Source organism: Chrysochloris asiatica, unplaced genomic scaffold (genome assembly GCF_000296735.1).
Source record: "Chrysochloris asiatica unplaced genomic scaffold, ChrAsi1.0 scaffold00054, whole genome shotgun sequence".
Lineage (NCBI taxonomy): Eukaryota > Metazoa > Chordata > Mammalia > Afrosoricida > Chrysochloridae > Chrysochloris > Chrysochloris asiatica.
The window spans coordinates 4,546,831-4,563,870 of NW_006408572.1; the positions used below are offsets into that span (position 1 = coordinate 4,546,831).

Below are 17,040 nucleotides of genomic sequence, written 5' to 3' on the forward strand. Positions count from 1 at the left end.
TGCCAATTCATATGCCTTTAATTTCTCTTTCTTGCCTTAAAACTCTAAGACTTCCAACACAATATTGAATAGGAGTGGTGATAAAGTACATCGTTGTCTAGATCCTGTTAGCAAAGGGAATGCTCTCAGTTTCTCTTCACTGAGAGTAATGTAGGCTATTGGATTTGTATATGTGCCTTCAATTACGTTGAGGAATTTCCCTTCTATTCCTATTGTGCTGTGTGTTTTTATTAGGGATATATGTTGGATTTTGTCAAATGCCTTTTCTGCATCAATCTATATCATGTGGAGTTTTTTCTTGTTTTATTTATACTGATTGTTTTTCTAATATTGAACCACCTAGTATGAATCTTACTTGCTCATTATGAGAACATTTTTTAAATATGTTGCTGAATTATCTTGGCTGGGATTTTTGTTGAGAATATACACTTAAGTTCATGAGGGATATTGGTCTATAATTTCTTTTTTTGGTGATACCTTTGCCTGGTTTTGGTATGAGAGTTATACCCACTTTATAAAATGTATTTGGAAGTTTTCCATAATTTTCTATGTTCTGAAATAGTTTCAGTGTCAGCTGTTCTCTGAATGTTTGGTAGAATTCACCAGTAAAGCTATCTGGGCCATGGTCAAATTTTCAGCCAAGAAGCAGATAGACATATAGTGGGACAACAACACTAGTAAGATATGCTCACCATGGAATGGTATACCACTGAAGATCAAAATGGCAACATTTACCTAAGGAAAAAAGTTGAGGAGGAATGGGAAGGAGAATGGAATGGAAAGAAGGATCCCAGGGAGGAAGTGAGATAATGGTTGCTACTTGGAGGGGATTACAATTATTGAGGTGAGCAAAGGTGTATGATCTGTTGAATGTAAAATGTCATTGTCTCTGTAAATCTTCACTGGATTCACAATAAAAAGTTTAAGAAAGAAAAAAGCTTAGTGTAAAGCTTAATTCCCGCTTTATTTTTTCCAGATGCTTGCTAGTGATACCAACACTATTTACTAAATAATCAATCTCTTCCCTACAAATTCAAGATGATATTGTTATCATATACCAAGTTCTTTATATACTTGAGTTTATTTTTGTACTTTAAATTCTGTTCTATTGGCCTGTTTATTCATAAACCAATACTATATATTACATGAATATATATGCCTTTGTACTATGTGTCAGTTTTTAAATACATCCACAAGTTCTTTCACACTTCCTTTCAAATGATGGAGTCTAATTCCCCTCGTCCTAAATATGGGCATACTTAGTACCTCACTTTCAGTAAATAGAATGTGGCAAAAATGATATTATGTTACTTCCGTGAGTAGTTCACAAAAGGAAAGCTTCCACCTAACTAAGTCATTATTGGATAACTTGCACTGGAGGAAGTGTGGTGAAGACACTCAAGCAAACCTAAAGAGAGGCCCACTTGGATAGAATCAGAAGCTGGTACCTACTTGTCAGATATGTACGTGAATCAGCCTGAAAATGGATCCTTCCTGGTGTGGTGCTGTAGGATAAGCACTGGACTGCAAACAAGAGGTCAGCAGTTCAAACCCACCAGCCAGTCCTTGGAAACCTCGTGCCACTGTATACAAGATCACTATGAGCCAAAACCAATTCAATGGCACTAGCAACAACAAGAACAAAGAGACTCTAATACCAGAAAGCTGACTCTCTTGAAATCTTGATGCACTAAAACTATTAAGGTAGCACAGTAGTTCCATAAGCAATGGATTACATGGCAATTTGAGCCCACCAGCCACTCCACAGTAGAAAGATAAGGCTGTCTGCTCCAGAAGATTGTAAAAACCTCAGAACCCTATACAGGGTTACTATAAGTTGGAACTAACTTGACGGCACTTAACAACAACAACAAAATAAACATCTTATATTAAAGGTAATGTCTGCACTTATTTAAAACCACTAAGTTTTGGAGTAACTGATTACACAGAAAAAGATAACTAATATAATATACTTAAAATCTTATAACATCTGACAAGACTATCTTCTTTTTCTATTTTTATTCTTTATCAGAGTTTATCTGGCTATTCTCATTTAGTTTTTTGTATAAACTTTAGTATCAATAACACACAGAGAGAGAATTTCATAATTACAAATTTATTTTTGAGTTCCAAATTAGTTTGAGGAAAACTAATGTATATATGTTGAGCCTTCCTATCCAAGAAAATGATGTATCTATCTGTCCAAGTCTATATCCTTCAATAGTATTTTAAAGGTCATATACTTGTAACATCTATTATTTAATTTTGGTTACATCATGGATTTTTTTTCCATTCCAAATGTTATTTTTATTAATTTTACATGAAAATGATTGTAGTTCATATGTAAACATATTCACTAATGATCTGGGCTTGCTAAGTTTTCTACGCTATTGTCTTACCAAATTATCTCATTTTCTTTTTTTAATTAATTTTTTTAAAGTTTTCATTGTGAATTGAGTGAAACAAATTATCTCATTTTATAGCAGTTTCTTAGTTGAGTATCTTAGGTTTCCATACATGCAATTACATCTTCTGCATATGATAATAATAACTATACTAAGATTTTTCTGTTTATAACAATACCAGATTTTTCTGGTTCCCAGAATATAAATTCCATAAATTCATAAATTTTTGTTACTTTGTTAAGTGCTTTGTCTACAATACTCAAAGTAGTACTTGGCACAAAATAGATACTCATCAAATATTTGAAGTCAACTGCATAGACTAAAAGCTCCAGTATAATGTTTAATAACAGTACTTGATAGTGGACATCATTGTTTTGTTCTTGAATTGAATAAGAATGTCTCTAGTATATCTCCATTAAACTTGATGCTGGCTTTTGGGATGACTCAGATGTACAATTATCTGTCCCTACTACATTCAGTGTTCTTATTAGAAACGGTTGAATTTTAGTAAATGCATCATTTTTATAAAAATAGTAAAATTATTTTCAAAAACTTCCCACATTTATAGGTATTTAAATATTTTAATTCAAGAAGTAAAACACAGAAAATAATAGCTATAAAAACATGTAGCTTGTATTTCAAACAATAACAGAAGTAAATGCCTTAACTTATGCTATTTAAAATTCTGCCATCACTATTTAAACTTCATTAATTACATTAGTATAATACTTCATCTCAACATCTACAATTTTAACAAATTCTTGGAAAGTTTTTTGTTCAGAAACTGATGCTGGTCTGACAGAAACACATTTGAAAATGTTGTTTTTCTGGTCATAGTTTCCCACACACCTGTGAACTCGACCTCTAATCAGTCTTGGAAGTTCACGATCCTGTTTATTTAAATAAAAATAAAAAGTTAATACTTCATCTGTATTTCAATTTTTAAGATAAAATTATCAATTCAATGTGAATCCACCCCAAATGATTTAATTCCATCATCTGAATCAGGCCACACAGCTAACAAAACCAGGATAATTAGGAATATATGAGTATTCTGTCACAAAGATTATAGCTTATTTGGTTAGGGCCTCTTCCAAACTAGCTAGCTTCAGCTTCTTAAAAAATTGAATGATCTCCGGTGTAATGGCACATGAATTATCCACTCTTTTTTCAGACTACCATCATTCTGCTTTGAATAGGTATCAGACTGGGTGGGTCAGACCAACTTACCAGATGAGAACTAAAATAGCCAGATGAAATATTTTGTTTAAAAAATCTCCATGTAGAATGAATTTTGGTCCTGCCAAATGATTGACATAAAGGTCGAGGAAAATAAGGAAGAATTCAGAAAAGCACTACAGGATCAAAGAAACAAAATAGGTAAAGGATTGAAGACAATACAAAACCTGCAAACAGAAATCCAGAAGATTAACACTAAAATATCAGAAATGGGCAAGACATTGAAAAGACAAAGGAGTAGAGTTGAAGCAATGGAATCCAGTACTAGTGAATTGGAAGATAAACTTCTCAATACTAGTAAGCTAAAAGAACAATGGGAAAGAAGAATGAAAAATACCAAGAAAGCCTAAGATTCATGTGGGATACCATGAAGAGGTGTAACTTACAGAATTCCAGAACAGGAACAACAAAGAAAAGACAGTTGAAGAACTGTTGGAAGAAAATTTCCCTAGCATCATGAAAGATGAGAAGATAAGCATTCAAGAAGTGGAATGAACTCCAAACAATATAAATCCAAAAAGCAAATCACCAAGACATATTATAATCAAACTCTCCAAAATCAAAGACAAGGAAAGAGTACTGCAAGCAGCTCAGCAAAAACGAAATGTTATCAACAAAGGAAAACCAGTAAGATTAAGCTCTGAATCTCAGCAGAACCCATGCAGATAAGAAGACAATGGATATATATATATATATATAAAGCTCTGAAAGAAAAAAACTACCAACCAAGATTCATATGCCCAGCAAAACTGTCCCTCAAATGTAACAGCAAAATTAGAACATTTCTAGATAAACAGAAATTAAAGGAATGTGTAAAAAACAGACAAACGTTACCAAAAAAATACTAAAAGGAGTCCTCTGGACTGAGAACCAACAACAAGAGATTGACATGCATGCCAATACCACCCAAAATTCAATACAGATATAGAAGTATCCAAAGTAAAACAAAACTACAAGACTGAAAATAGGAAATCCGAGATATCAATTTATAATAAAGACAACTACTACAGAGCAAAAAGAGGGGAAAGTATTGTTGCAAAATTCCAAACAGTGACGAAATCAAGTAGATTTCAATATAAAAGAGACTGTCTTAAAATGGGAAGGAAATTAATAAGTTAGAGGGAGGGTAACCTCAAAAGAAACTTAATATACCTTCACATCAAATCAAGAAAATGAAAATCTATGAAGATTTCATATGTGAACATTAAAACAATGAAATGAAGAAGTTGACAAGAACCAAAAAAAGTGAATTCAACAGAAGAAAACATGAGATGGGTGTGTGTGTGTGGGGGGGGGGGGAACCAGCAGCACCAAACATACAAAAAAACTCACACAACAAAATGACTGCAATTAATTAATACCTATTGATAATTGGTCTGACACTGTAGAATAAGCATTTGACTACAAGGTCAGATTGAACCGCAAGGTTGGCAGCTCAAATTCATGAGGTGCTCATTGGAAACCCTACACAAGGCTGTTATGAGCTGGAATTCAATAGCACTTAACAACAACATTGATAATGATATTGAATGTTAATGGGTTAAATGAACCAGTCAAGTGAATGAGTAGTAAAATAGATAAGAAAATGGGATTCTTTAATATGCTGTCTACAAGAGCTACACCTTACACACAAAGACACACACAGATTGAAAATTAAAGGATGAAAAAAATACATATAATTATAAAAGTAATGGCAATAATAAATTAGCAGGAATAGGAATATTAATTTCTGATAAAACAGACTTTAAAGCAAAAACCAGCGTAAGACACAAAGGATAATATCACATGATTAAAGAGTTAATTTAACAAGAGGATATACCCATAATAAATATCTATTCTCTCAATGAAAGAACCTCAAAATACAAAAATCAAACTCTAATATAATTGAAGAAAGAAATAGACAACTCTACAATAATAGTAGGAGATTTTAATACACCACTTTCAAAACTGGACAGAACAACTAGAATGAAACTAAACAAAGGCACAGAAGAACTAAGTAACAGAATCAATCAACTTGACCTCATAGATTTATATAGAACACTCAATCCAACAACAGCATAATACACATTCTTTTCCAGTGCACATGGAACATTCTCCAGAATCGACAATACCTTATGCCACAAAGCAAGCTTCAATAAATTTAAGAACATCAAAATACTACAAACTATCTTTCCAAACCACAATGCTATCAAAAATTAGAAATTAGCATAGAAAGATCAAGGAAACAAAGACATAAAAACTGAATAATACCCTGCTTAAAGCTACTGGGTAATAGAACAAATATAAAATGAAATTTTAAAATTCCTCAAATCAAATGAGAACGAAAACACAACATTTCAAAACCTTTGGGACACAACAAAAGCAGAGCTTAGAAGGTAATTTATAACAATAAACACACACATCCAAAGAAAAAAAGAGAATTGAAATCAATATATTAACACAACATCACCAACAATTAGAAAAATATCAGCAAAGTGAGTCTACAGTCACCAAATGAAAAGACACAATACAGCAGAAATAAATTAATTAGAAAACAGAAAACCAATAGAAAGAATCAACAAGACAAGAAGTTGGTTTTTTGAAAGGAGTAATAAAAATTTTAAAACATTGGCAAATCTAATAGAAGATGCAAATAACATGCATAAGAAATAATATGGGTAACTCACAAAAGAACCAACAAAAATAAAAACGATAACAGAATACTGTGAAGAATTGCACTCCAATAAATTTGAAAATCTAGAAGAAAAGAATACATTTTTAGAAAAACACAATATACCTAAACTAACACAGAGTGAAGTAGAAAACTTAAACAGGCCTATAATAAAAGAAAAATATAATCAGGAAAACTTAAAACTTCTAACAAAAAAAGCCCAGGTTCAGATGGCTTGACTGGTAAATTTCACCAAACATTCAGAGAAAAGCTGACACTAATTTTACTCAAATTATTCCAGAACATAGAAAAGGATACAAAACTCCCATATACATTTTATGAAGTGAATATAACCCTCATACCAAACCCATGCAAAGACATTACTAAAAAAAAAAATTATAAAGACCAGTATCTCTCATGAACAAAGATGTAAAAATTCCCAACAAAATCTTAGCCAATAGAATGCAAAAAATAATACATCATGACCTAGTAGAAATCATACCAGGGATGCAAAGATGTTTGAAATAAAAAAAACAAAACAAAACAATGTAAACCACCATATAAATAAATTTTTAAAAAGGAAAAGAACAATATGATCATTTTGCTTGATGCAGAAAAGGCATTTGACAAAGTAAACATCTGTTCTTAATAAAAACACTCATCAAAGTAGGAATAGAGGGAAATTCTTCAACATAATTTAAATCATATATACAAATCCAACAGCCAACATTACTTTCAATGAAGAGAAACTGAAAGCTTTCCTGCTGCGAATAGGAATCAGACAAAGATGCATTTTATCATCACTCCTATTCAATATTGTGCTGGAAGTCTTAAAGCTAAAGGGCAAGAAAGGGATATTAAAGGCATCTAAATTGGCACAGAAGAAGTAAAACTCTATTTATAGATGATATGATTCTATACATAGAAAATCCCAAACTCTGCAAGATAATTATTGGAGCTCGTTAAAAAATTCAGCAAAGTAACAGGCTATATGATCAATATACAAAAATCAGTTGGATTCCTCTATACTAATAAAGACAGCTCTGAACCCTTCCAAGACTAAGACTCAATGGGAATACACACTGCGATTGGTGACCATGTTCGTCACCGATAAGGGGAAGTGAGGGGAAAACAGCAATGAAGCGGCAAGCTAAGCCCTACAACGTTCAACAGACTCCTGTGAACCCAGGTGGAGAACTGGTTGGCCAGCAATGTGGCAAGACCTGGGGACTCTTGGGCCACAGAGGACGAGAGTGGAGAGTGAAGCATCCAGTTGATAACAAGAGAGGGCATATGCACAAGAACACCCACACATGCAGATAATACCCACTTGACCTGGCTTCAATGACTGGATGATCAGCGCTCAACCAGAAGAAGAAAGAAGAGGAAAAAATAAAAAAGAGTAATCTGATACAATTTGATGAACTTGACCTACACCTATGGATGCAGTAGATCAAAAGGAGGAAACGAATCCTTACAGCAAGGATCATTCCCACCCCCTCCATACACAGAGTAGACAGGAATGGGCAACTTGGACATTGGCTACCCAAAATGGGGGGCAGGGGAGGGCTACAAAGGCAAGAAGTGACTGGCTTACAAGCTTTCAAGAGGGAACCTAGATCCAGGGGGTGTGGAGGAAGGTAGAATCTCCACTGAGTAGTATCCAATCTGTCTAAGTAGGGCTGATGAAATGAAATGCAGATAGGTCTACTGCGATACAACAGTGAATAATTGTTATCAGGACTGACTCTGAGGGTTGGAAATGTAAAGGTAGATGTTTTATAGCAAGGATGGGAGTGATTAACTTTTCAGTCTAGGAGCAGAGGTCCCTGGGACCATCAACGGATAAAAGCGGAGCGTGAGACCCCACCCAGAGAAGTAGTGACGCCAGAGATGGAGGCAGAGACGATGATGTGGAGAGATGGAGCAGCTGGGGATTTTAGATCCAGAGAGAGAGAGGGGCTGTGTGATGGCGACTGGGGAGCAGGCTTGTAGTGTATGCCCTTTGGTTGGGTGGTGATACATGGAGGGGATTGTAACCATGGCAATGAAATGATATACGATAGAATGAATGTAAAACTAATGTTCTCCCATGTAAACTATCACATAATTCACAATAAAACATAAAAAAAAAAGACAGCTCTGAAAAGGAAACTAGGAAAATACCACTTACAATAGCCACCCAAAAGATGAAATACTTAGGAATAAATCTAATCAGAGAAACAAAAGACTTGTACTATGAAAACTACAAAGCATTATTACATTATTACAAGAAACCAAAAGAGATTTACAAAAATAAAAGAAGATATTGTGCTCAGGGATAGGAAGACTTAACATTGTGAAAATGTCAATACTACCCAAAATAATCTACAGATACAACACAATCTCAATCCAAATTCCAACACCATAGATCCATGGAACAGAATTAAGAACCCAGAAGTCAATCTTTCCACATAGTCAGCTGATCTTTGACAAAGGACCAAAGCACATTAAAAAGGGAAGAGATAGTCTCTTCAACAATTGGTACTGGCAAAACTAGAAATCCATTTGCCGTAAAATGAAATAAGACCCATATCTCACTCTATATATTAAAACAAAATCAGTGTGGATGAACCTAAATGTAAAACCTAGAACTAGAAAGATAATCTATGAAAAAATATGGAACTATTTAGGGACTCTGATACATGACATAAATACACTGTCAAACATAATTGAAAACACACAAACAGTAAAAGACAAAATAAATGACTAGGACCTCCTTAAAATTACATAAATGTAGTTACTTTTAGGTAGGAGATTTATTGGAAATTACTTAACCTAGTAAGTGCTCACTTTGTGGTATGTCAGAGAAGTATATATGTATAATTTGTGACTTGTTCTGTGCGTATGTAATACTACAATAAAAAGTTATTTTTAGAACTTTGTTTTTATTAACAGATCCAAGAAAAATAATAAGCATTTGAGGTACTACAGAAATTAATAACATGACAATTACTATTTCTTAACAATCTACTAGGAGTTGTGGTGTGGCAGAAATTGTACATGTGCATACTTTATCATGTAATCTCCACAACAACCCTACCTTCAAAGTAAGGATTAATTTCCCCATTTTACTGATAAAGAGAATGAAACTCAGAAAGTTCAAGCAGCTTGTTCAAAGTTACAAATCTAGTAAAGAACAGGAACACAAGACTGGCTATTCCTGAAATGTCAAAATTAAGACTAAACTCTAACAAATTACGTTTTACACAGCCCCTTTTTGTGATGGCCAATCTCTTTTGTCACCCCTAGCCTTCTCTGTCACCAATCCTTTTCCTTATGTCTTAGCACACTTTATGCCTTACCCCAACTCTGGAACCACTATCCTTACCCCACATAAGTCTACACTAAAGTAATGAATTATGAAGTGTTTATAGTTTCCTGAATAAATCAGAGTCAGTTCCAACTCACAGCAACCCAATAGAGGGTTTCCAAGGAGCAGCTGGTGAGTTTGAACTGCTGGCCTTGTGGTTCAAACTGACCTTGTGGTCCTGTGTTTATCCTACAGCGCCACACCAGGACTCCATACCAGAGTGTAAGGTTTATTTATCTGTCTTTCTGCTTGAGATTAAAAACTCCTGGAGAGACAAAGCCATCTACCACACGGAATCCCTTGTACCCAGCACAATACCTGACACAGAGAGTATGTTCTCAATTCTAATTAAACAACTGAAAAATTTAATGTCAAAATAAAACCAAACAAATGTTGAAAATACTACAAAACCATTAACAGAACTTCTATTATAGCAGATTTATAGCCTGCAAATGTATGTTTCGTCGGTGTAGGTTTTGTAATGAATACTTGAATACTCACGATTTCATAAAATATACAAGGAAGAGTATTTTTGCCATCTCTCATAAGAAAAGTCTTTGAAAAATATGGACCAGGAGTAACAGCTGAATCAAGAACAGCTAAAAAAAAAACATTAAAATAGGGGAGGATAAAGTCAATACTTGTAAAGTACAAATAAAATCAAAACAAAAGTTGATATTTAAAATAATTAGTTATGGCAAATTCTTCATACTTCTATTTACAAAGTAATAGAGAAGATACTTTATGAAAGAAAGATATTTCTGAAACTCAAACTGAAACTGTAATACTAAAAGAAACAAAGTTTCTGGCCCTCTACAATTCAGAAAATGTTATAGGCCAAAGTTGATACAATTGATAGTAAATGGCCATCTGAAGCTTTTTCATTAAAAATTATTTCCTTAAAAATAATTCCCTATGTAAGTCTACATCATCATCATCTTAATAGCAAATACATGTTTTAAACAAGTAACATCATAGTTTATTGGAAAAACAGCAACAAACATTCAGTTAGAATCAGAAGTCATGCATTAGGTGCTAAATCTTCATCTTAAAAATATTTCATAATTGCTTAACCTCTTTCAAATCTATTTCTCCACCTATAAAATGCAGTGATTAATATTTATCTCAAGAAATTATTATCAAGTGAGAGCAATTATCCAGTCATTGAAAAACCATTTATTGGGTACTGGGAGTAGACATTTGTTATTTTGAGGCCAACCTCCATTCTCTTTGCTTCTGGTAATAACTTTCCTTTTGGAAAGTTCTCCAATGCCATTCTTAGCCATATGATTTGGATGGGGATTTGTCCCCACACACAGATCCAGGAGTGACCCTTGGCTTAAACTAATCATATTACATTCCTGGTATATATAGTTCAGTGTTTCAGAGACAGACATGTTACCTTCTCAGAAATGATGATATATAAAGATTCATAAGCTTTGTTGTTGTTTGGTGCCGTAGAATCCACTCCAACTCATAATGACCCTATGTACAACAGAAAGAAACACTGCCAGTCCTGTACCATCCTAACAGTCTTTTCTATGTTTGAATACATTGTTGCAGCCACTGTATCAATTTATTTCATTGATGGTTGTGGTACCTTGAATTTATTTGATATGGCTTTTCTATCCAGTGTTGTAATTCCCACTAGGTGATTGGGTGAGACCATGCAAATAAGGTATACAGGATTCTAAGGCTGGGATTAGTTAGTTTTGCCTTTCAGCTAGGTTTAAAAGGAACCATCTCAGAAGCAGAAACAGAAGATCTCAGGATCAACAAGAAGGAAGAGCATGAGTAGCATGTGAGATAGCAAGAGGCAATAGCAGAGGTGGTGATATGTAGAGATAGAGTAGCTGAAGCCTCTAGGCATATGTACTGAGGGAGAGGCCAAAAGGCCACATGGCTGAGAAGCTGAAGACAAGAGAGAGATGTGTTTGCAGTATGGCAGACAAGAGGCATTCCTAATAGAAAAACTGCTGCATCTTGAGTTGGTTTTGATCCTGAATTGTAGCCTGTTCACTTCCCTAATAAACCTCATATTGCTATGAGTTCTGTGTAATCAAATAATGGATTCTTGAACACAGATGTGAGGCAGAGAGTGCTGTGGGAGGGATGGTTGTTGTCAAAATAGAGTATACAGAAGGTTGTAGGGTGGAAGTCTGGCTGACCTCTGCTTCATAGGAATCAGCCTTGGGCTGATTGAGTTTGATTCTTTTTCCCCCTTGTGAAGCCAGGGTAAGTTAGACATGGTTTCCACATGGTTTTTGAAAGGATCTTCTTTCTTCTTCTTCTTCTTCTTTTTTTTTTTTTGCTGACTCTGTACCAAGTATGATTGATGTCCTTTTCCAGGAACTGGTTCCTGCTGACAACATGTCTAAAGCATGTGAAATGATGTTGCGGCATGATTGCTTCCACGTAGAAGTCTGGCTATTCTTCTTCCAAGATAGATTTGTTCATTCTTCCGGCAGTTCATGGTATATTCAATATTCTTCACCATCATAATTCAGATGCATCAATTTTTTAGATTTGTCCAGCTTTTGCATGCATATGAACAATTGAAAATGCCAGGGTTGGGTCAGATACACTTTAGTCCTCAAAGTGATATCTTTGCTCTTTACACTTAAAAGAGGATTTTTTGCAGCATATTTGCCCAGTGCATTATGATATTTGGCTTTCTGACTGCTAACAACAAGCATCCATGGGCATTCATTTGGTCCAAGTAAAATTAAATATTTGACAACTTCAATCATTTCTCCTACAACTTCAATCTTTTCTCCTATCATGATGCTGTTTATTGATCCAATTGTGAGGATTTTTTTTTCCTTATGTTTAAATGTGATACATATTGAAGGCTGTAGTCTTTGATTTTCATCAGTAAGTGCTTCAAGTCCTCTTTATTTCAGCAAGCAAGGTTGTATCATCTGCATATCACAGATTGTTAATGACTTTGCCTCCAATCCTGATGCCACATTCTTCATATAATCCAGTTTCTTGGGTTATTTGCTCATCATACAGATAGAATAAGTATGGCACACATCTGTCCTGATTTTAAACCATTCAGTATCCCATTGTTCTGTTTGAATGACTTCCTCTTGGACTATGTTCATGTGCTCTTGTCATGAGCACACTGAAGTATTTTAGAATTCCCATTTTATCAACATTATCTATAAACTGTTATGATCCACACAGTCAAATGTCTTTGCATAGTCAATAAAGCACAAGTAAACATCTTTCTGATAGTCTCTGTTTTAAACCAAGATTCATCTGTGTCAACAATGATATCTCTTGTTCCACGTCCTCTTCTGAATCCAACCTAAATTTCTGGTAGAGCTCTCTGTTGATGTATAGCTGCAACAATTTTTGAATTATCTTCAGCAAAACTTTACTTGCATATGATATTAAAGATATTATTTGCTGATTTCCACATTCCATTGGGTAACCTCTTTTTGAAATGATTACAAATATGGATCTATTAGAATTCTTTGGCCAGGTAGCTGTCTTCCAAATTTCTTGGCATAAATGAGTGGGCGCCTCCAGCACTGCATCAATTTTTGAACACTTTCATTTGTATTCCGTCAACCCTTGGAGCCTTGTTTTTTACCAAAGCCTTCAGTGCAGCTTGGACTTCTTCCTACAATATCATTATTTCTTGAGCATATGCTACTTCTTGAAATTGTTGAACATAGACCCATTCTTTTTGTTGCAACTCTGTTTATTTCTTCCATTTTCTTTTGATGTTTCCTGCATTATTCAATATTTTGACCACAGAATCCTTCAATATTGCAAATAGAGGATTAAATTTTTTATTCAGTTATTTTTGCTTGAGAAATACTGCATATGTTCTTCCCTTTTGGTTTTCAAACTCTAGGTCTTTGCACATTTCATTACAATACTTTATCTCTTTGAGCTGTCCTTTGAAATTTTCTGTTCATATCTTTTAGTTTATCATTTCTTCTAATTGCTTTAACTTCTTTCTGTTCAAGGGCAAGTTTCAGAATCTCTCTGACATCCACTTTGGTCTTTTCTTTCCTTTCTGTCTTTTTAATGACTGTTTGCTTTCTTCACGTATGATGTTCTTGATGTCATCCCACAACTCTTCTGGTCATTAGTGCCTAGTATAGCCAATCTGTCCTTGAAATGGTATCTAAATTCAGATGGGGTATACTCAAGGTCATATTTTAATTCTTGTGGACTTGTTTTAATTTTCTTCAGCTTCATCTAAGCTTTCATATGAGTAATTGATGGTCTGTTCCATAGTCAACTCCTGGCATTGTTTTGACTGATGATACTGAGTTTCTTGATCATCTCTTACCAAATTTAATTTTTGTGTATTCCATCGGTGAGGTACACATGTGCAGTCATCATTTCTGACAGTGATGCTGAAAAAAAGGTTATTTGCAATGAATAAATCATTGGTCTTACAAAATTCTATCATACAGTCTCCAGCATCATTTCTATCACCAATGTCATATTTTTCAACTACTGATCTTCTTCCTCTCTGTTTCCAACCTTAGCATCCCAATCACCAGTAATTATCAATACATCTTGATTGCAAGTTTGATCAATATCAGACTGAAGAAGTTGATTGAATTCTTCAATTTCATCATCATTGCTGTTAGTGGTTGGTGCATAAATTTGAATTATAGTGGCATTATCTTCTCTTCCTTGTAAATATGTGGATATTATTCCATCACTGACAGCATTGTACTTCAAGACAGATCTTGAAAATCTCTTTTTGATGATGAATGTGATGTCATTCCTCTTCAATATATCATTCCTAGCATAGTTAGCCATCTGACTGTCTGATTCAAAATGACCAATGCCTGTCCATTTCAGTTCACTAATACCTAGGTTTAGGATCTTTATGTGCTCCATTTCATTTTTTACAACTTCCAATTTCCCCATATTCATGCTTTATACATTCCCTGTTGTGATTATTAATGGATATTTGCAGCTGATTCTTCTCATTTTGAGTTGTGCCCCATCAGCAAATGAAGGTCCCGAAAGCTATGCTCCATCAATATCATTAATGTCAAATCTACTTTGAGGAGGCAGCTCTTATCCAGCTGTATTTTGAGTGCCTTCCAGCCTGAGGGGCTTATCTTCTGGTTCTATATCATGCAAGGTTCTGCTGCTACCCATAGGGTTTTCAGTGGTTAACGATCCAGAAGTGGTCTGTCTCTCCTTCTTCATCTGTCTTAATCTGGAAGCTCCATGGAAACCTGTCAACCATGGTGACTCTGCATAAAATGTGTCATAGTTTCCAGTATCACAGTAACATACAAGCTACCACAGTACAACAAATTGACAGGTAAGTGGTGAAAATGTGTGAATATTTATTATATTCTCTATATTTTTCTATATATTTACAATATTTCATAATTTAAACTTCATAAATAGTTATCTTATTCAAACTATGGAAGAAATAGATTTTGAATCTGTACTTATTTGTCTCTTCACTCTAGGCAAAATCAAATTCCAGAAGCATTCAACAAAACTTTCTCCCTCTTAAATATTAATTTTTTTTTTAAATCAACAAATTGTAGGATGGTTACTCATTACCCTACAATAGCACTAAAAGGTTCATTATAAATGTCCTTTCAGACTATTTAAAGTGTGATTTGATTTATATATATATGGTAGTTATGTGCTGTGGAGTTGGTTCTGACTCATAGCGACCCTGTACAGGGTTTCCAAGGCTGTAAATCTTTACAGGAGCAGAAAGCCTCATCTTTCTCCTGCGGAACAGCTGGTAGTTTCGAACTGCTGAACTTGTGGTTCGCAACCCGATTCGTAACCACTACGCTACCAGAGCTCCATATATATATATAATCATTACTGGATTTAGAGAAATATACTAGATTGAGAATTGCATGGCTTGGATTCTAAATCCATCTCTCCTCTAACTAGCTCTGTGATTCTAATCAAGTCTACTTTAATTAATTGCCCCATTTCCTCACCCTTCCTTTAAAGGGTTAGGTTAGATTATTGTAAGATTTTTTTCTACTTTTAACATTAAGAATCAGAACAATATGAATCTAAAGAGAAAGTCCAAATTCTTATAACTTAATTCACACAAATCAAAGACAGACCAAGGAACTAAAAAAACGTTATAAACAATAATTCCTTTTGTAATTTTTTTTTCTTCCAGATCCTCTAAATATATCCTCAGCAAAATGGATTGACACAGTGGCTGCAACAATGGACTAAGATATAACAATGATTGTGAGGATGGCACGGAACTGGACAGTGTTTATTTCTGTTGTACGTAGGGTCACTGTGAGTCAGGATCAACTCAACGTCACCTAGCAACAAAAACAAATATACCTATGGTGGCACAGTGATTCATCAGTGATTAGTCAGTTGCTAATTGAAAGGTCAACAGTTCAAATCTACTAACTGTTCCATAGGAGAAACATGGATCAGTCTGCTTCCATAAAAATTTACACTCTTGAAAATCCTATGGGAGAGTTCTACTCTATCCTATAGGGTTGCTATGCATCAGAATCTACTTGATGGCAATGGAGAGAAGTATACCTATTAACATTCAAGCAATATTAATAGTATTACTGAAGAATTTTTGAAGTACAGTAATACATAGCTTAAAATATATATGTTCTGTGAAATAGGACATAATGTAATTTGGACATTATGCAAACACCATATTACCATGCAGCCCCTGAATAATGAATTAGTTCTGCTCTTAAATTTGTATTTAAGTAGAATGTATATGTAAATTCATTAGGTACAGTTCTTATATAATGTCAGTCAAAAGTTATTTTAGTATACAGTATGCCTTTTCTATGAATAAAAAGCATTAAAAAAATATTTCCAGATGGATGAAAACATCTTTAACATAATAATACAATAATAATAATGTCTTGATGCATTTCACAAAGTAGCTTCCATTTTTTATTGTGAACCATTGTATGTATTTTTTTTAATATAATAGGCTTTTTAATATAATAGGCTTTATGAGGGTTGAGACCATGGTCATATATGCGGTTGGACATAGCCCAAATGGATGTCATGCAATGCATGACTATATTATACTTACCCAATATTTCAAAAAGAAGGATAGCTTTCTGTGCATGCTCACGCCAGTACTTCATGCTTTCAATAACCACTGATATAATTCTTAAAGAGTTATCTTTCTCCTTAAATTTTAACTCATATAATGGAGCTTCCTTTTGGGGGGAAAAAAAGCATTTATTCAGCATAGCATCTATTCAAACATAGCATTTATTCTTTAATTGCTTTCACCATACCTTTTTACCATCTATATAGCGATTCTAAGGAGCTCTGGTAGCGTAGTGGCTACGAATCGGGCTGCGAACCTTAAGGTCAGCGGTTCGAAACTACCAGCTGCTCCACGGGAGAAAGATGAGGCTTTC

General features: G+C 34.3%; 1 protein-coding gene across 1 annotated transcript in view; it reads right to left on the reverse strand.

Annotated features, from left to right (window-relative positions):
* Positions 1 to 3,103: 3,103 nt before the first annotated feature.
* Positions 3,104 to 17,040, reverse strand: part of SPATA22 (spermatogenesis associated 22) — a 29,821-nt gene continuing 15,884 nt past the window's right edge. The window contains exons 6-8 of the mRNA XM_006863260.1: positions 16,704 to 16,833; positions 10,148 to 10,245; positions 3,104 to 3,295 (exon numbers count right to left, since the gene is read on the reverse strand). Coding sequence (XP_006863322.1) covers positions 3,104 to 3,295; positions 10,148 to 10,245; positions 16,704 to 16,833 — 420 coding nt within the window. The remainder of the gene's footprint in view (positions 3,296 to 10,147; positions 10,246 to 16,703; positions 16,834 to 17,040) is intronic.